The 21227-nt window shown below is 47.1% G+C and overlaps 1 protein-coding gene across 6 annotated transcripts in view; it reads left to right on the top strand.

Moving 5' to 3' along the window:
* Positions 1-21227, top strand: part of ADGRB1 (adhesion G protein-coupled receptor B1) — a 295063-nt gene that overhangs the window by 168210 nt on the left and 105626 nt on the right. For all 6 annotated transcript variants that reach the window (XM_055800321.1, XM_055800320.1, XM_055800318.1 and 3 more), the window contains 3 exons: positions 1779-1854; positions 5647-5749; positions 6923-6966. In XM_055800321.1, coding sequence (XP_055656296.1) covers positions 1779-1854; positions 5647-5749; positions 6923-6966 — 223 coding nt within the window. The remainder of the gene's footprint in view (positions 1-1778; positions 1855-5646; positions 5750-6922; positions 6967-21227) is intronic.

The raw sequence follows: 21227 nt of genomic DNA, 5'->3' as shown, positions 1-21227 counted from the left end.
CCCCATGGTACTGTTTTCCAGATTCCTATTAGAAACATCCTCACATAGAGCTGTTGTAGGGCCCCCGAGCAGCAGTCACTGTGGAAACAAAAGGTGACATCTACCCTGAAGAACCAGCTTCCCATCAGTCTTTACCTTTCCATGGTTTCCTGATTACCACCCACAGTTCTACTGCCCCTGCTTTGGGTATCTTGTGCTGGTGGTCTTTCTAAGGGTTTACTCAGTGCTTAATAGTGGAGATGCACCTCTGTTAGTTTTGATCCTCGCCTTTCTTTGGCTGCTGGGAACAGGAGCAACTATCCTGAGCAAAGTGATGGAGACAGGCAGCTTGGTGAGACCAAAACCAGACCCCGTCACTACTGGGATCTGACCTTGCACAGTTGGTTTCAGTGGGCCAGCACTGATTTATATAGTTGAGTGAAGTGCCTCTTGGGGCTGCAGGCTGTGCCAATGCTGCTGGTGAGCAAACATTGCTGAGGGGATGTTAGATGACCAAAACACAATGCTCTTCCAGATGGGCAGCACATCAGAGGGTTTAATTTCTGTATACCAGGATTGATGGGCATTTTCATTATTAAAGATCTGTCCCAAACTGAGAGGCAAGCCTCCGCTTCTATTACAACCAGGATCCTGTGCCTTCTTGGGAGGATGACAACCCAGCCTGTGGGGCTTAGGTCTTTGCTTACTCACAGTCTCATAGGAGCACACGTTGTTTCTGTAAATGCCCTACCGAATCCTTTTAGAACAAAAAGGCAAAACTCGCTTTGAAGGCAGCAGGATCCTTGTTTGCATAGGGATTCATGGGAAATGCCAAAAGGCTGTGCCGGCTTTCCTGAAGAAGCATGTCTTATGCAATTGCTCTGCAAGCCTGTCTATCAGTCTCCCCTAGTTAGGTTTTCACCAACTATCCCACTCGAGCCCAATTTGACAAAGAGGAACATAGACATGCAGAGTCATGTCTGCCCTGCACTGATGGAGCAGGCGCACTGTAAGTTCAGCCTCAGTACAAGACATCAGAGAAGCCCCACCGCAGGGCACTTCCCCAGGCTTCCTCAACATTGGTTTTCACCCAGCCACTTTCTTTTTCTCCCCCTGAAAATCTGGCCACAGGGCTGCCTCTGCCACTTGTGCTTTTTCAGGGAAAAGTTCTTACTTTTTGCAGCTGGGCACCGTGAAGCGCAGGAGGAAGAGGAGGTGGAGGAGAAGGTCAAATGACATGCCCAGAGGTCACACAGATGATTCAGAGGCTCATCTGGGAACGTGGTCCCCGCGGCCTCCCAAGGCAGTGCATAAGATGTGGGGTCAGACCAGGCACAGTGGGACAGCTCCCCTTCTTGTCTGCTCTTGTCAGCCTGAGCGCAGCTCTTCTCTATGATGGCTTAATAGCTACAGACGGGTCCAAATGCCTCTGGGTGGCTGCAAGAGACCTTTTCACCCTGCAGATTTGTCTGCTATGGTGCTGTCGGAGGAATTAGTGGGATTTCTGAATGGGGGAGCACCAAGCTGGTCATTAGGGATGAGCGAGCCCTACGTGAGGGCAGACGCCTGGGGTGCTGGGTCACCCCAAAGGCACTGAGCCCTTCTTTGGGACTGATGGAGACCCGGTGTGGTGGCATCAGGCACTGCATCCCACCACAGTGATGCTGGCATTGACTGTGCCCCAACAGAGACCCCTCCATACAAGGCCTAATCCTGCACATGGGTGTCACATGGGGACAGCTGACATCCCAACCATCTCAGTGCTGTTGTATTCTTCCCTTTCCTTTGGTGTCCTGCAGAGACGGACGACTCCTCTGTCTTCGTGGTGGGGACCGTGCTGTACCGGAATGTGGGCAACATACTTTCCCTCCAGAGGTAAGGGGGGCTTCCTGGGGAGGGTGAGCAGCTGGGATATCACCAGGATTCCCTGCTGATCTCTCTGGCTGAAAAGCCCTAGTCTTCCAGGGGAAAAGCAAAGGTCACTAGGTGCAACGAGACAGACTTTTATTTGCAGTGCAAATATTTTGACCCCCATTGACGGATGCTGCATGTTCAGGTGGGGTGATGCATCAGAGACATGGCTTGCTGAAGGGGCAGGGAGGTTTTCTCCATCCATGTTCAGCACTGTGCACCACAGATCTGAGGGGAGGCACAGTGCTGTTGCCGCTGCCACATGCCTGCCAGCTGCTTGCCACCCTTTGCCCTCCAGGAATGGATTCTCACGCTGCCCTCCTCCTCACAAGGGATTTTGGGGGGCTTGACAGACGGGGGATGCTTAGCTGCCTTGATCCTTCCAAGCTACCAGGAAGCTGCCAGCCGTGCTGAGCCCTCCAAGAGCATGACGGCAGAAGACAGGCTGAGGGAGAAGAGAGGAGAGTAGCAGCACGCCTGGCTGCACATGTCTACCATGTTCCCGGCTGCTGCAAACTGCCTTGGGCACCGAAGCTTTTGTGTTCAGTGCTCCCTTTCCTTTTCTTCTCTCCTCTCCCTTTCTCTCTCGCTATCTTGCTCTTTTTTTTTTCCCAAGGCTGGTACTGAGGCAGTAAATTAAGCATCCTAAGGCACCTTCTAAATCTGTTCTGCACTGATTAGCGTGAGCCCATTTACCATAAACACCAGGGCATCTCTCCTCACCGATAATCATTTAAATACCTACAGATTTAGCACTGGCAATGGCAAAAGAGCTCCGAGTGAGAGCAGAGAGGAATTAGCAAGCCAGCCAACTGTATTCTGTAATATCTTCCATTACAGCACTGGGAATTAGATCAGAAGGGCAATAAACATCATTGGCTCAAATGATCCAGCGGTATTTCAGCTTTCTGTGGCCAAGCAGTGAATGAGCTCTGATAACCAGCAGCTGCAGCAGCCACAGCCTCTGAACAGCATTCCCACGGGAGATCTGATTTAAGACGTTCCTTAATTAAAGGACAGTCCCTCTTTAAAAAAATCCAGTCCTGAATCACCCATGGAGCGTCAAAGAAAAGAAAATAAAAAAGAAAAGAAGCAGCAGCAGAAAAGTACCTCTTACTTCACCACCGTGCAAATGGACACAGCATTAAGAAGAACGTCTCTAAATAACCATGTAGCTGTATAGCATCTGCCTATGGGGTAAAAATATTTCTGACCACAAAAGGGAGCAGTTATTCCTGGCTACACACAAGCAATAAGGACACAGATCCTGGGTTTGACCACATCGATTCAAAGCAGAGTGATTTTTCCTAAAAGAAAAAAATGTAGATTTAATTCAAAAAACAGCACCAGCTGAGCTGTTCCTAATTGTCCCAATTTACCTCCCCCAAGCAGCAATTCCTTATTCGAGCCACACATTTCTCTGCCCCCTTGGATCTGGAGAGCCCTGCAGTTCTTAGCAGCTGTGACAACTGAGATAGGATACACATGGTACCTGATTTTTCAAGCCAGGGAGTTGAGCAGCGCTTGGTCCCAGCTGGACAGGGGCAGCAGTTGGAGAATCAACAGCCTGGCACCTGATGGCCCCATGTACCAAACAGCATGTTTACAGCTGTTTGTATGCTCTTTACAGCTATGCAGGAGCCCTCTGAGCTCATCTGACCTCCTGTCCAAGCCAGATATTGATGTGTTTTGTTTTCTTCCCAGAACCTGTGTTGCAGCGTGTTTTTAGGAAGGACGTATCATTTCTTTCCTAAAGGATTCCCCATGATGCTGAGTCCCTTGCCTCCCTCAGCAAGCTGCTCAGATGCTTAATTACCTTCTCTGCTAGGAGACTGTCTTTTATTTTAAGGATGAACGTGCCTGACACTCACTTCCAGGCACTGGGCCTTCAGGTGGGCGAGTGAAAAATCCCCCACATGCAATGAACTGTCAGACATGCCTTTCAACAGGAGTCTTTTGTCTGCTTTTCTAGCACCTGGATTAATTTTGTCTCTGTCCTTTGAACTCTCTCCAGTCTTTCACCATCTCAAAGTGAAATTGAAAGCCCTGAAGTCAATCTCCTCAGGTACATTTTGGGTCACAGCTCCCCAGAGCAGAGTGTGTAGCTCTGCACACACACCTTGCACTCTCCAAGCTCAGATGCGCTTTCTGGCTCTTGGATGCACGGGGATAACTTCTGGTTGGGCTGTGACTACTTGGCCATTAAGAAACCTCCACAGTTTGTACATGAGTAATTTCTGCCACACTGAAAAACCAAATGTTTCTTCTGCTTTTATTTACCACATCAATTCTCACCTGGTCTGCAGCCTTCAAAAGGATGTTTCGGTGTCGTCTAGGTTGTTCATGCAAATATTCAACATCACTGAACCAAGACACAGCTGCTAATGAAGACATGCGCTGGTGTTTACCTTTCAGCAGCTCTCATTTTTAGCTTATCTACAGCTGCCTACATTTCAAAGTTTGGAGCTGATTTTTACTCCGTTTTCCTTTGTAGACTGATATTTGTACTTTATTACCTCTTTTTTTTTATTTATTTAGTTATTTAGTTATTTATTTTTTTAAGGAAAACTTGTTTTACTTTTTTTTTTTTTTGCTTTTTTTCTTTACTCTGCTAAAACAATGTTATTGTTCCCTCTGGTGTTTGTGGAGTAGTGACTTTCTGAGCATCCCCTTACACATCTGTGTACAACTCCAAGCTTTTGGTGGTTTTGTTGGTTGGTTGTTTTTTTAATCCAGTTGCTGTTAAACAAGTGGAAATCTTTGCCACATAATTCTTTTGTAAAAGCAAAATAAGACCCAGAAAGAAAAATGAAAGATTTTGCCAGTGCCTGTAGATTTGGTAGAGATTTGGATAGGGAAAGATGTCCCTTGCCCATGGGTGCTGGAAGGGCTGGGAGCAGCCTGAGTCTGGGCTGCCACTCTACTGATGACTCCTTCATGGTAAATTTAGAGAGGCAGCCTTTTCAACTGCTGAGGACCTCTTGCTTTTTTGAACACCCAGGCCTTTTCCTGCTGCAGAAACACCATGTGTATTTAGATATTCAGTGTCCTGGGAAATGTCTACAAAGGATTTGGCCTTCCAGGGAGCAGGAGCACAGATATGGGAGATTATCTCCTCCTTTATTGCCTCTCCCAACAGCCAAATCTCCTAGGGCTGCCAGATTTATTAGAGTATTTCTCTGGGCACAGACATTAGACATCAAGGTCTGGCCTCTTTCCATTTGCTTTTGATCCTCAGAGAATGGAGATACACACCAGTGCTCCCAGTAGTAAACTGGACAGGATCATGTGCTGCCCCATGGATATGCTGTTAAAGGCAGCCATGCCCCTGCCTAACACTCTGCAGCGCAGATTAAGCCAGTCTTTGAGAAGGAAAACAGAGGGGTTTTTTTTGGAAAGCACATGGAATGAGCTCTGTTTCCTTGTGTCAGGGACAGAAGATGAGTCCAGGACTATTTTATTGCTGGGATAGATACAGCCTTTAAGTCCAATGGCTTTAGGGATTTACGTGGTTCATAAAATGATCTGATTCCTGGAGGGATATATGTAGAGTGGCTGTGAGGGGAGCTCAAAAGGTAGCGGGTGAGGTCTACCAGCAGGAAGTGTCTTTGATAATATTTTAAAGTAATGGGGGCAACTCCTTCTGCACTGTGTACTCTGAACCCTGTACCACCAGTGACAAATGCTTTGGGGTTCACTGCTCTGCAAAGGTCCATCAGTCCCCTTTAAAACATCTCATTCTCCTCTTCTTCCCAGGAACGGCACTGTTCTGAACTCCAAAGTCATCTCTGTGACAGTTAAGCCATTTCCCCGGTCTCTCCTCACCCCCTTGGAAATTGAATTCTCCCACCTGTACAATGTAAGTATTTCCTGGGAACCTGTACCATCCTGCAACCGTGTTTGCTTCTTCATAGCAGGAATGTATTGGTGCAAGGAAGGAGGTGGTTTTGTTGGGCTCCTGAGACCTCTTTGCCAATGCAAAGCCCTTCAACCTTAACTCAACTGCCACCTTGAGACAAGGCTGGTGTTGGTGTCCTCTTGTTGCTCACTGCCAAGCATGCATTGTATTGGTCAACCATGCAAACCCTGCCTGCTCTGTGCTCCTTGCTCAGGCATTGCCAATGCAGGAGGAGGGTGACAGCACTGCTTGCACAGGGAACACAGGCATGCTTGTCCCAAATTCACAACATTTCATTGTGGGCATGGTCACGGGAGAAGAACTATGTATTCATTAAAAAATGGGCTATAACAATGAACTTCCTTGAGGAGGGAAAGAAGGAGGGGAAATATTGTTTCCATTAACATTTGCAATGCTCTTTGCAGTCCTCAGATGCAGCTAGAGGCATGAATATTACCATTGTGATCAGTAATTTAAAAAAGCAGTTGAAGATTCCCTCCAGGTTCCCCTGCTCAACCCAAAACAGACGTATGTGATGGACATTTACATAGCCTAAAGTCTGTTCTTGTGGGTTTCAGATGTCCTCCTGAGGGTCTGCAACACGAATATTAGACCCAACATGTCTTTGCTTTGAACTTTCCTGCAAGGATGTTCCAAAGGGGTCTAAGACAGTTGCAGCTGGATTCAGTGGTAAACCTCTTCCAGGAAGCTTTAAACACACCTGACCACCTCCTGCAGGGCTGTGGCTCTTCTGAGCATGGTGTCCCACAAAAGCACATGCTGTATTTGACCCACTTTACAGAAGGGAACAGCAAAAGGGTTCTGTGTGAGGGGAGGAAAAAGGAAGAACATCAGTAGGCTGAGTCAGGGAAGATACAGTCAAAGCCTTCTACAGGGCTGTTGATGCAGAACAAGCTGAGGCCCATTGTATTCTTGCCATTCAAGCCAAGGGTGAAAGGGGCTATTCCAAGGACTGAGACCTGTGACTGCCCATCTGGTGTATCAGACACACCATGCTTAGAGTAATAGAAGCTGTTCTACAGGACCTGCATGTTTCGTTCCAGTAGCTCTAAACACCCCATAAACAGCATAGCACTGATTTGCTTCATTTTTTCCTTTCTTGTCTCCTGGCAGGGAACCACCAACCAGACCTGCATCTTGTGGGATGAAACTGATGGGTGAGTTCTGTGGCTTTCTCTTTACTTTCATGACCCCGTTTTCTTTTTGGGTGAAATTATTGCAATTTTAGCAGTGATGTGTCAGTCTGTGTCAGCCCTTGCTCTCTTGATTCAGTTTTTTCTTGTCTCCAACTCCATGGCTGGCTTCGCCTTGGTGGGGAGTGTTTCTTCCTTCACCCAAATGCATCCCTTCTTACTGTGTTGTCTGTTATTGTCAGTTGAACTGGGTCTTATAGGTAAAGCTCTGCAATCAGGTGTTGTCAGCATGTACCATGAAGGGTCCTGTATGCTGAGAGCATTGTAGGTCTCTGCCAGGGAAACATCTCTCAGCATTGGAGCAGAGATGTTTGCGTGTGCTTCTGGTCATAGGGAGGAGAGTCTGCATTTTCTTTGATGCTTTGGACCCCAGCCTACGTTTTGCAAAAGTGGCCTTTTATTTTGACTCTTCCAGTTTCGGATGCTCCCACATGAGGAACACATGAACTGAAACCCAGGACTGTGGAGCCCTTCACAGATTGTCCTAAACTGCACTTGACACAACAGTGCTTGGCTCTGTGTAGTGCTCACCCCAAACTGTGCACCATGAGGAGAGTAATGCAAAATCAGAGCCCACTGTTGCAAATACGGCCTGCAGCGGTGAAGTACGTGTTGTGCGGCTGTGATACAGTGAAATGATTTCTGCTAGGGTTCCTGCAGTGACTGACGCTGACCAGGAGGTGTTGAGTGACGTGATTGTGGTCAGCAGAGAAAAAAGAAATCCCAGGTTACCACAAAGAGCCAGGACCATAAACCGCATATGGGAAGTAGTTGTCAGAGAGTGTGCGTCTTAGGAAAAAAAATAAAGTACACTCTGAAAGTGTGGCCTTAAATCCTGGGTTAACTTGACAAGGATACAAGGTGTTTGATCTAATGGTGTTTATACTTCACTGACTTTTGCATCTCAGTTTGAGGACCAACCTGACTTCTTTTCTGCTTACAGCCAGTTTCTCTCCTGGAGATCTCATGCATATGGCACCTACCTCTGCATTTATTATTATTATTATTATTTATTATTATTACCTGCAGCATCTGAAAAATGATTCTATTCTTCTCCTCTTATGCTCCATTAAGTAGCATATACACACATAGGCGGGCAACATATTTGCAGTCAGCTTACTGTTCTTGTTGGTCTGTGATTAATTTCACATGTACGAGTGGATCCAAAGCAAAGCTGAAGGATCCAGAGGGACTCCCTGCTTGTGAAATCACACCCATGTTGTAGCCCAGGGCAAACCCGGTCCCTCTGTGTTGTAGTACAAATTGCTCCAGCATTAGTAGATGCAGGAGCCCTTTTGTGCTATGCTGACCATATGACACAGCAGCATGCAGGGGAACCTTCATGAAATTAGTAAGGTGGTATTTTATTGTATTACTTATTGTAATACAAGAAGTAATTGTATTGTATCACTGTCAGAGAGCAGAATGAGTCTGTAGGTCAGCCCAGAGCAGAGATTTGTGTATAAGTGGGCAGACTCAGGAGGATGCTTGGATAGGAGCTGGCCTGCTCTGCTAAATCTGTTGTCTCCCCGTGATGGAATGGGATTAAAGCACTTGTATACAAATCCATTTTTTGGCAAGTAAAGGCAGAAGCTGGAACCAATGCCCCTTCTGTTCTGCACACCATCTCGTTGGTTTTGGCTTTCTACATCCTAGAGAGATGGCTCTGTCCAGAAGGATGGAGGTGTTTCCCTGCTATGCGCAGAGTTGGATTTAATTAGCTGTAGTCTGAGCAAGAAAAGAGCAAAATCCAGTTTGCACATGATTGGATCTGGGAGAGACTGGTGGTATTCAAGCTTGGCAAATATCTGACAAAGCTGGCACTGAAAAGTGCCTGCTATGAGCAAGATGAAGGGTTGCCCAGTGCTGAACGTGGTTTGAGATGTTTGATTACCATTGCTGATCTGGAAGCAAAATTTGCCCAGTTCAGTGCAGTCACCTCTGCCTTGTCCTGGGAGGTCTGGCTGCTCATATCCTTGTGCCCAAGGCTTGGCAGCTTGTTCAGTTGCCTGTTGTCTCTCTGGGAGTACAGAGTCTTAGGAATGCTTTCAGTCTTTAATCCTTGCATCTTCATGGCATCAAAGGATGGGCTTATAGCTAAGAGTTGAGCACAATTTCTTGGCAGTGATGCTGTGGTTCAGTTGTCAAGGATGGTTTCCAAAACCCCAGCAGATTGGTTGCACAAATGTTGCTGCTAAGACTGCTTTCTGTGTGTGTTGGGGGTGTGTATGCACGCACACCTGAAAGTGTTTTCAACCAACATTGCAATCTCAAGCAGCTGAAAAGTCAAAAATGCTGATGTCAGCACATTTTATTAGAGGATGTTCCAAAGCTAGATGAGATCTGGTGAGCTCTGGCAACAAGAGCTGCCAAGCTGTTTGTGCAACATTTTAAAGCTGACTTGCTACCACTACTGCCTCCCGGGAAAGTCTAATTAAAGGCAAACCATGCAAACCCTGTTCTCCAGGCCTGAATGCTCACCTCAGACTTGAACAGCACTCTGGAGCTGTCAAGGGTTTTGCATCACAGTTTTGGATAATTGTTTCCTGTTTGGAACAAGGATTTTTAGGTTAAAATCTGGACCTGTTGCCTGGTATGTGGCATGTGGCACCATGACTGGTGACTCTGAGCCAGGAAACCTTGAGGTTCAGCCACATTTATGTGATTCCCCTCTTTGCTCCCACCTTTTCCTTCACATCGCCCCTCTCTTTAAATTGGATGCTTCCCCACTGACCAGTTCTCATAAGACAGTCGTGCAAGTGGGTGAATCTCACAAAATCCCATTTCCCAGCTCTGACCAATTTAATGGCTTTACAGCTTTGTTTTCCTGCCTGTTATTCACCCTGCCATATTCCCTGTGCAGCCCAGGCCAGCCTGCTGGCCTGGTGGTGCTTGCTCAGAAGACACCACTGTCTCTTAAGCTTGCTCTTTTGCAGGCTCTTCATGCTCGTGCTCCAAGGATGGCTGGCCAGGGAGACCTTCCTTATGTTCACAGTCAACCATCTTAGGCTTCGGATCTTGGGGATCCAAACTCCACTTGATTCCAGTGAATCATCCTCTGGATTTAACCCCTTGCAGCCAATGTGACTGAACAGGTACAGAGGCAGGAAACTCAAAGTAATCCTCACACGAAAGCTCTTGCCAATTACTGCAACCACCTGAGCTTTCAATCCCATCCAAAACACGCCACAACCCTTTAAAGGCCACTTAAAATCCATGGGCCGTGAAGGGTTGAACTGTAAAATTGCAATTAGAACAGACAATTATCGTATGTCCGTGTGCTTCCTCCAAGACAGAGCTGTTGAACGGAACACTTACTTAAAAAAAAAAAAAAAAAGAAAAGAAAGAAAAGAGGAGGAACCCCTGAGTGTTCATTCATTTGCATTTAGATAGATATTTAAGCTTGTAATATTAACAATGGATTTTTGATTTATTAATTCCAGCCCCTTTGAGTGACTTAGATTTGGGGGTGGCACCTCTCCATCTCTTTTCTCTTCCTCTTGCCCCCAACTCCTTATGTCATGAAATAAGAGGGGAGAAGATCAGGGACTAATTTCTGTTGTGTTGGGTGCTGCAAGTATGATTAATGAGCTTAGCACTGGCTGGGTAAATTGAAAGTTGAAACTGGAGAATGATTTGGGATTCTTTGGCTCTCCTCCAAGGGTATTCATCTGGAGTAATTATTAGCTACTTAGCCCTGCTGAAGATAAAACCTAGGCAGGATCTGGTCTCCTACTCGCTCTTTCTCCTGCTGGGACGGGATGCAGGGAGTTGATAGATGCAGCCATCTTATGTGCTTTCATGTTCTTGCCCATCACCAGCTTTGTATTTCTCGTCTGACTTGCTTTGGTGTACAACAGAGATGCCATGTGGCAAGGGAAATGGGGAGACAGTTGCCAAAGTTTGTTGTTGGTGGTGTCAGCATTGCTCAAGGGCTGCACTGGAAGATGTGGGGCTACTTAGTGTGACAGAGGAGTCCTGCTGCCCCAGGGGGCTGATGAGTCTGTGTACTCAGACCTCCAGAGCTGGGGTTTGGCATTCTTTGAGTGTGGGATCAGGTGAAATGATGAGGTTTGCTGTGAGATGAAAAGGAACAGTCACAAACCACCAAGTGCCTGGAGAGGCAACATGAGATTAGGTTGACTGATGGACAAACCCACAGCCACAGGTGAACGCTAATTCTCCCCTCCAGTGTGCTTTGGTGATGGCAAGGACCAAGGCTGCCATCTGGGTCTTGTGTTTTAGTTCATGGTGCATGGGAGAACGTCATCCCATGCAGGTGTGAAAGGCAGTCCCGTACATGCAGAGGGTGGGATCCAGCAGGTCTGCATTGCCAAGGGACCTCTCATCCTACAGGAAATGCTTGCTCTTAGGGAATCTGCCTGGCTCCAGCCACCAACTATTCTCTGCTTCTCTGTCTCCAAGAAGGGAATAATAATAGCTAGATAGTGTAATAACTTATCTTAAGAGGGCTTCTAAACCTTCAAAAATATTTGCATAAAAGCTTTTTGCTCTTGGAATGGAAAGTGCCTTAGGAGTTTGTGGGTTTGATTCAAGGACACTCTTACCTTCCCTTGGGAAAGATCATCTGTTCTAGTAATTAAAGCCTTTAACCTATCTAACTTAGGAAATGCAGACCTCACTGTTTAGGAGGGTGACCCATGCGCAGCAAGGTTAGGCATGGAAAGCAAGACAAGCAGCACCTCAGCTAGTGGGACAAGGCTAAATCGCATCCTCCCAGCTCTGGGCTGGATCTGATGCCCATCCAAGCTCAGGCAGAAATCCCCCCCAAGGGTTCACAACTGCATGGAGTGATGGTTTATGATGCTGCCAAACAAAGTAGACTGTCGATCTGTCCCTGTTCAGAAACTTACAGGATCCTAATATATAGCTCACAGATGGTGTGGAGAGACCTATGCATGGGGTCTTTTCAGACAGGAACTGCTTGAGGTATAGGGCGTATAATGGTCCTTCAAGGGGATGGTTGATAGAGCTGTGTGGAGCAAGGGCTGGCAGAACTGAGGGTGATCACACAGAATTGCAACCCACAGGGAGAGTTCTGCAGTGTCATAGTAAACTTGTGGTGGTGTTTTTGTTTGTTTGTTTTGTCTGAAACAGCTCAGAGGAGCCCCCAAAACATCCTAGAAGGAGATATTGCCTGTCAGGCACCACAATTTTTCTGTAGGATAATTGGTGTCTTTAGGGTGTTTATGGTCCAGCTGTCCCACAAGTCCTGCAGTGCAGCTGCTTTGCCTGAAATTCCTATTTTCAGGATGGGATGACCAGTGTCTAATCTACAGAGTCCCAAGCTGTTCTGATTCCTGACTGCACGTTACACATGATTGCAGGCAAGTTGTGCACTGATGCATGGTGCAAGGCAGCATGGGTAGCAGGACACGGTGTAGGCTCCGTGGGCTTCATCCTACTTCTTGAAAGCCTCTGATGCACTGGACAAAGAGAAAGGCATGAAGTTTCCTCTTCTGTGTTTTCTGGGGCTTTAATGCAATCCCAGTCTTGGTGGCTGCTCACTGGTTTCCTTCAGAGGGCATGTACAATAGGTCAATTTCTGCCAGTACTCCCTGACACGAGAAAAGTGTCACAGAGAAGTGTCACAGAGGACGGGTCATATCTATAGCATCCCATGGACACTTTTTGCTCATCACGTCAGTTGATCCATCTCCTGTCTTTTGAAGAAAAATTTTCTAAAGTCAGGAAACAGGTTCCCTTTTCTTCTGTCCATCACCTAGTGCATTAATGGCCCTGCCAGAGCTGTAGATCAAGCAGTAACACAGCTTGTCTGCACTGACAAAGATAGATGGGTCCCCCAGGTACAGGTAGAAAGGGAAGGCTGCTACAGCCCCAAAGCCCCTTGAGAAATCAGTGCATGACATATGACTTATTACATATTTTCTACTGCAACAATCCAGCTGGCTGTGGGGGAGCAACATTGCCAGTGACATTCTCTTCATGTGCAGGGTGTCTGTTCTGGGGTTTGCCAGTACCCCTGCTCCAGCTCCATTGCCCTCAACTACTATCTTCAGTTTTAGCTCCAGCTGCAAACACTGCCTCTCCTGAGTGCAGCTGTGGAGGTATTGAGGGGATGTCTGTGAAAGAAGGCAGCACTGTGCTTGCAAAGCTTGTCTGCGCAGGGGCGTGCAGGGAGGTTAATCTGAATATTCCCATTAGTTCTCCTATGTTAAACCCAGTTAAAAGTAGCCCCTAATTCACTCTGTCTGGCTGCACTTGCAGTGTGCAACTGGGCAGACTGAGTTATGGTCCCATGAGCCCCTTTTTAGCCCTGGACGAGAGCAGACAAAACAGGGCTAATGCAGTGAAACCCAGTCACACCTCTAGAGCCTGAGGATTTAGCTTCCCAGCTCAACCTGCTGGAAGGACCAAGCAGAACTGCTTTCAGGGGATTACTTTCCCAGGCATCTGCCTTACCCCAGGGCCACCTTTTCCTAGAAACACCTTGCCACCTGAATTTCCAGGCCTTGCAGGAAAAAGGTGGTTCCTTGTTAGCACAAAGCAGCTGGCACAAGGTACCACCAGACTGCAGGGCTGTGCCTAGCCCCATTTCAGAGAGGAGTTACGTTTCTTTGGCCTTTGCTGAGCTGCTGCCCAGCAGTCAGCATTGTCTGTGGGACTGGCAAAGCTGGAGCTGGCTTATTGTCCAGTGCCTTTCACCACACAGGATGCAGGAGAAGCTGAGAAGCATGATACAGGACTTCTGCTGCCTGCCAACAGAGCATGGTTTAATGGTTTTCAACAGAAGGCAAAAGGGGAGAGAAGAGAGGATTCAGAGGCTCTGAATCAAACGCTCCAGCTTTTCCCTTGCTTCCTCAGTAAAGGGGTCAGGAATACAGATGGAATAAATTAATTCCCTTTACAGAACTGGCAGCCGCCAGACACTGAGACCTGGAGGACATTCCTACCGGGAAGGAGCTTGGGTTCAATGGTGTGATTCCAAAACCTCATCTCAGTGCTGAGTGTGCACTGTGAGCTAGAGCACTGTGGGGTTCAGGATGGCTTGTATGCCCACATGTGTGCCTGTGCTATCTATTCATATAAAGGCACATGTGCAAAATATGTGCAAAGATACAAAAAGGTGAGTGGGTGGGAACAAGTGAGCGCTGGTGCTGGATTGTGAGTACGGACATGTGTGAGTGTGTTTCTGTGCACAGTCAAGGCTGCAAGGTGTTGTTGGTGTGTCAGTGTGAACGTAAGCAGACATGAGGTGTGCAGCTATCTGCAAGTACAAGGCAGTACTCACAGATGCGTGTTTGTGTGTAGGCAACACGAAATTACGTGTGCATGTGTACAAATGGATGCAAGTACCCAGATCAGGCTGTTAACCCAAGCCGTCCTCCATTCATGCAACGAGTCTCCAGCTATGTGAGCACACTACATGTTTAAATGCAGGCGGGAGTAATGGAGTGTGTATGTGAAGGCGTGGAGGGAAACGTGCACACACAAACCTCTGCACCGCATGCTGTGCGTGCCAGACTGGGGTTGCATGTTTTGACTGCATCCTTGCCTGCTCTCTTTATTTACAGCTCTTTGCTCTCAAGCAGCGATACCCTTTACTCCTGTTCCCTTTTGCTGATGGGAGGGTATATGTTTAGCAGCCTGTGGCCAGCTGCCAAGGAAGTGGCTTTTGGTGGCAAATGGTAGAAGCCCAGCTTAACTTCCCAGGTTGCATGAAGGGACTCCAGACCCATTCCCTGGTGCATTTTGCTTGGTGATTGCCTGTGTGTTACCTTGTATGTGCTGAGAATGTAATAACGGTACAGACATCTGTATGTGCAGGTGGAGAGCTCTGATTCACAGCCTCAGACCTTTAAGTGTATGGAGGGGAAAGGAGGCTGTGGAAACTTGAAGCCTACCCTTGGTGTGTTCTGATTCCAATGACTCAATAGCCAGCTGGGTGCAGTTTTAAAGCAACTTCAAAATAGGCTCAGGTACATAGGAGAGAGACAAACACCTGCACTACCTGGATGATCAGCACCTTCTGTGTGTAAAATTCAGAGTGGAGTCACCGTACCTCACTGTACTTCTTTGCTGGATTGGTTTTATCCTCCTTTTATGAACACACAAAAACCTGTCTGGATCTAGATCAGGACTTCCCAAATGGTTCTGTCCATAAACATGCAGTTCCTACCATCTTCCTGAGGATATCAGGTCTGTATCCTCTGGAGCATTGTTTGGCTTTACTGGAAGCTAAATGCTGTAGAACAGCCTGTGCATGATGTGAGGAGGGTGTGTTATGACCACAAGTTATCTCAGGTCTAGGGTTGTTCAAAGCACAGACCATCAGCGCTAGGTAGATGCTCAAGCAGGTTACGTGCTATGTGTTTCTGTTAAGAACATGTGTTTCTGTTAAGAAACAAGAAACAGTTTCCCCATCAAGCTCCTTTGCTCAACTTCCTTGCAAGACTGAGGCAAGTTCAAATGAATTTCTTAAAATTCCTTGTTTTATAATAAACACATGAACTACACCAGCATGGGAGCCAGAAACACAGTGGTAACCGTCATAATCACAATAAATCAAGCTTGCTAAAATCTGGGGGGGTTAGTATTTCTTAAAATGTTTTGACAAACATGCAAGAGTTTGTTCTTGATCTTTAATAACTGGGCTGAAGAAACCCCTCCTAAGCTGGTATGCTTAGCAGGTCTCTCGTCTGCTCTGTGCATCAGCCACAAAAAACCACCAGCACATATTCCATAGACCAGGCAATGGATTTCCCCATAGTGGGGATGCTGACCAGCCCCAGACAGCATGCAGAGCTCTCACTTTCATGATGGGAGCCCATGGGAAATGGTCAGGGTGCAGAGACAGGTTTATGAGTCCACATCATTGCTCAAGGCTGGGTAGGACTGATGGATGTGGAGGGAAAGTGCTGAGAGCTGACACACCATGAATAAGGAGGGGGAAGGTTTGCCTCTGTTTTTAAAGAGGAGAAAAAGACTTGTTTTCATTTTCACCTGACTGCTTGTGCACTGCACTGGGAGGTGGGATGTTCAGCTAAAATATAGCAGTGAAAACAGGACACTGTGCCGTGGATACAGTCTTCATCTAATGATGAACTTTCTGTGTGTCTGGGCAAATCAGTGTAAGCTTTGTGCCTCAGTTTTCCCTGAATCTACTGTGCTAATAACATCAGACAGCTCTTCTAAATGTCATGAAACCTAGCAACACGGAGCTCCATTTAGTGATAGTAAATAGCAAAAATAAGTATTATTATTTATCACTGAAAAATGAATATCTAAACAAGAGCTTTATGATTGAACTGGTCATCCATGCCGAATGAGCTCACGTGTCAGCTGTGCCCATCACGCATCGGTTGTGTGAGCAGCAGCGAGTATCGTAATGTGAATTTTAGTTTTCATGAAGTAGAATGGGACTAGGGAGGCTCAGGGCAATCACTGCAAGGCTGAGCACGCAATGGCACAGGACACCAGCCTGCGCATCCCACCGGCTGCCTCAGCTAACGGTGGCTGCCTCAGCTGCGTGGCAGAGCAGATTAGCGAATGAATGCAGCATCCAGCCTGCTCTGACAGCTGGCTTGATGCAGAGCACGGCAGCCTCTCCCACTGCAGGGAGAACTGATGTCTTGCAGCCGACCTGCTGCCCGAGTGGGAGAAGCAGGTGCAGGCAGACCCCTAGGACAGTCAATGCTGAGCCCTCCTGGAAGGCAATGAGCAAAGCTCTCCTCCCAGAGAGGACACATCCTCTTTGCCCTGACCATTTGATTTATTGGGATCCACTTTAACCCTCAGTCAGGAGCTACAGAAAGAAAAACAACTGATGCGCCAAGGTCAGAAAGCCCCATTACATGGGATATAACAATTTTCAGACTTGTCAAAGCTCTTTCCAGGGCTTTGCAGATACTTCAGTTCAATTACAATAATGACCCTTTGGAAGACGTGTATTAATCTCCTGGAGCTGCCCTCTGCTTTAGACCAGAGCTGCCTCTCAAGATGGTTTAATGTATATGTGCAATGTCCATGGGGTGGTAAGTCAGGCAAAGGGAGTTGCTGCCTGTCTCTGATGGACAGCCAAGGAACAAATTCACCATCTGCCAGAGCGCGGTGCCTGGCAGGGTGGCCCTAAGCCTGACCTAGCAAGAGCCTAGATCTTCCTGAGGTGAGTTCTGCAGGCTTGAGGACAGTCTGTCTTTCTGGTGTGGATGGAAGTAGGGGCAGCAAAGTAGGTGGGAAGTATATCAGTTCCCCTCAGCTTTTGGTGATGTATCCAATCTACCACCACCTAGCCAAGGGGACAAAAACGGAAAGGGTCATAATAATTGCATGGATGAATTATGGGCTCTCCTCAAAAACCTAGCTGCTGTCATTTGCAGGTGGGGAAGGAGAAACCAAGGGAGTGATTTATCTACTGTCACCAAGGGAGATCAGAGCTGAGCCACAACTCAGATCTCCTGTCCTCTCTTATGGCTGTGCTGGTGGCTCTGAATAAAATGTTAGCTATGTCCTGTATTGGGAGAACAAGAGCCCAGAGGAGGCAAGGATCCAGCAGAATGCTACCCTTTTTTTAGCTGTGGACATTAATTATTTAATGGTGGGTTTAGATCATATGTCAAACCTTAAGGAATGTTGAGCATCCTTCAAACCTCAGCAAGGCTCCTGACAACTTCAAGGGCACTCTACAGGATGTGGCGCAGGGATTATCAATATGCATGTGATTTTTTGTTCTGATTTCAACCTTAATCTGAGGCTGGGGCACAAGTGCTGCTAAAGGCTGTTTGCAGGTCTTTTGGCTATGAGAGGAGTATCTTTGTCTTTGATCTTCCATAAATGAAAGCTGCAGTAATGTATCACTGTTATTGAGAAGTCTGCCGCGTTCAGGCAAACCTTTTCCCGTCCATGTGTCCCATGCATTGGTCAAAGGACTCCTGGAGAGTTCGATGACATTTAACACCATGTGCCAACAGCCTGTTTAGTTACTGGTCATGATGAGTGAGGCAGAGCACTGCAATGCAAATACCCCAAATCCAGGCAGCTTCAAGAAAAAAGTGTCTTGGAGCTGCTGCACACACAGCAATGCAAGGAGATGGAGGAAGCTTCCTGTGTCTAAATATTACTGCAAGATCTGGGTCCTGGCTGGGAAAATCATCCTTCACCTGCAAAGTTACATGGAAGGAAGGGATTTTTGATGCCTAAGGTGTAATTTACACATGCCAGCACATGGGGAGCCAGTGTGAGTGCAGTGAAAGGAAAGGCTGTAGCACACACACAGCTGCAGCTGTATTGCAACCCTATCATCTCTGCAGTCATTAAAGTTGCACTGATTAGTCCCAGCAAAGAATCTGCTGTCCATCCTCAAGAGAAACAACTTAGGATGAGGGGGGAGGTTGAACGTGTTTTGACTGAGACTTCTGTGACAGGGCACGGGAGGAAACAACCTACAGGTCAGAATTGGCATTGGCTCAGCATGATGGAACAGTCACACAGGGGCCCCAGTGCCCACACAAGGAATGATATAGAAATGATGAATGGAATGGAGCGGAACAGAACAGATCAGATCAGAACAGAACAGAAATGAACGGAACAGAACAGAACAGAGCAGTTCAATTTTCAGTTGGAGGGAACCTACAATGATCATCTAGTCCAACTGCCTGACCAGAGCTGCCCAAAAATTATTAAGGGCACTGTCCAAATGTCTGTTAAACATTGACAGGCATGGGGCATTGATCACCTCTCTAGAAAGCCTGTTCCAGTGTTTGACCACCCTCTCTGTAAAGAAATTCTTCCTTAAGTCAAGTCTGAAATGATGGGGAGGTGCATCCCACCACAGTGTTCTCAGGAGTATTATGTTTGTAGGATAAAAATTGTTTTGATCTTGTTTTTTTGTTTGGTTTTTTTGTTTGTTTGGTTGGTTTTTTTACGTAGCTATAAAAAAAATCCCCACCTCTACCCCTGCTTCTCGGAGGCTGCTGCATTTCTCTCCACTCAGGCAATGACATCTCAGAAGTATTGTTAGAAATGGCATCACGGCAATGGGCATGTCCCTGCTTCCCAGTTCATTTCCACCCTATTCATTCAGTTTACAAGTGCAAAAGATGCTTTTGCTAATTGCCAACTCTGCCGGTTCCTCCTGGGATCTGGAAAGCAGCTGAGATTGTCCTGCCTGTTACATCTTCAGCAGCAGTAAAGAGCTGTTGCCGCAGTCTGTGAAACAGGACTTACATGACTCCGATTACTGTCATGCCTGAGTATTTCACAGCCTTCAATATGCTGTTGTTGCAACTAAAGCTGAGCAAAAAACCTCCTTTTCTAGGTCACTTACAGTTCTGAAGTTTCTTTAACATTTGCCATTACCCAGATTAATATTTTAGGAGAGTTTTGGTGAACAGAAAAGGCAGGAGAAAGCACTGTCGGTCTAATGACAAGTGTCACTTTGCTTTTGAGTCTTTCACGGTTAAGATGGCTTCAAAATGCAGCAAAACTGACAGTAACTCTCAGAACATTTCTGCTGCTCTGAAGCAGAAGTCATGTGGGGACCTGCTCTCAGGTCCCCGGAACACAGGACTTGCAAAAAGCACTTTTGTTCTCCTGGCCTCCCTCCAAGGAAAGCCATCAGAAGAGGTGGCCAGGGAGCCCCCCAGCTCATGAGAAGTACTCCTTCACTCTGACATCACTTGTCATCTGAGGAAAGAAAGAAAGAACAAACAGGAGGATGGAGTGGGAGCTATCACATCCACTGTAAATTTCCTGCTTAGTTCTGTTACCCTTGGACAGGTGAAGGCTGGGACCAGTAGCTTCATCACTTTGGTCCTAACCTACCTGTCTACTTGCTGTTCAGTGTGTGTGGAAGACCTTGATTCACCAGCCAGCAGTGCTGGAGGAGGGCATTTGGGCAGGTTGGGAAGAATACAACAAGGCTGTACCAGCACACGCCTTAGCACTGTGGTTTCCAAACCTTTTCCCCTTCAGGACCCCTGAGTGTCAAATAAAATGTTCTGATCGACTTCATTGCCTCTACACACACATGCATACACTTGGATGCCCTTTGATCTCCAGAAGTCTCCACTATTTATTCCTTAGGGAAAAGCTGAGCAACTTTATTTCTATTGCTGATGGTCATTTGCTTCTCTCCTCTGGACATTTCCCTGTCCCCACTTTCCCAGCTGGGCTGGAGAGAGCTGCAGCAGCAGGAATCCCCCTTATTCACCCTCTGCAAGTCCAGGTTGATCTCCTTTTTTGGAGGCTCCTGGCTCCAGGTGCCAGCTTGGCTTTTGGAGGCAACACCCTGGCAATGTGCAGCTCTGCTGAACCAGAAGATAAAAGCTTCCTGCTGGGATTCTGCATTTCAGCTGCGGTGGTGATACTAGCTGGCTTATTTCCACAGTCTGTACCTCCCCCAGATCTCAGGAAAGAGAGTACCAAGAGGGTTGAGTGCACTTTGTTGTTACCAGCTTAATACCTGAGATCTCAGCAAGTCTCAGCAGGACTGCTGAGTTTCCCAGCTTGGGAGCTATAGACCCAATCCTGCTCCCTCCAGGCTCTGTGGAAGGCTGTATCACAAGTCAGTGCCTTTGACTAGCAGAAGCTGGTTCGCACTCTGCAAGGACGTTGCAGCATGGAACCAGAGCCCAAGGAATCTGCACAGGTCTGCAGGAGGTGGAGGTGCAAAAGCAGGGCTTTAGTGATCAGTCTGCCAGGGGAGGAGGCAATGGCAGATGTGTTTGGCACTGGTGTGTGTGTGTATTATTGTTGGGCAGATCGGGGTGAATGAATGGGCAGGAAAAAAAGGACACTTCACCCCTAGGACTATGCCTTCTGTTGCACAATTGGCAATTTTGGCAATAAAAGCCATTCCCAGTGCTGCAAACCACAGATGGGACAGCACAGACATTTTTCAGTATAGATTGCTTTAGCCAGCACAGTCATCCTTTGTGCTGCCTTGTAATTGGCAGGTATTTAATTAGCTGAGGAGTATTTCCATGTCTTCCTACTAACTGGGAAGTCAGAAATTCCCTGTTGAATGAATACTCTTTGAGTCCCTCCAAAGCCTGCCACTGCAACTTGGTTGAACCTCAGCACATAAAATACAGCAGACAGTTGAGTGCGAGTTTGCACAGATGCTGCAACATCTGTCCAGTTTGGACAATTTGGTTGGCTGAGCGTAAGGGTGTTGCTGGAGCTGTGAGATAAAATCTGCTGTCTGGGCTTCTTGGGGAGCACTCTGTCCTTTGTGTTACCCA

The sequence above is a fragment of the Falco peregrinus genome, chromosome 3 (assembly GCF_023634155.1).
Source record: "Falco peregrinus isolate bFalPer1 chromosome 3, bFalPer1.pri, whole genome shotgun sequence".
NCBI classification, from domain to species: domain Eukaryota; kingdom Metazoa; phylum Chordata; class Aves; order Falconiformes; family Falconidae; genus Falco; species Falco peregrinus.
The sequence above is the reverse complement of the archived record's forward strand: the minus strand, read 5'-3'. Positions and strand labels throughout refer to the sequence as shown.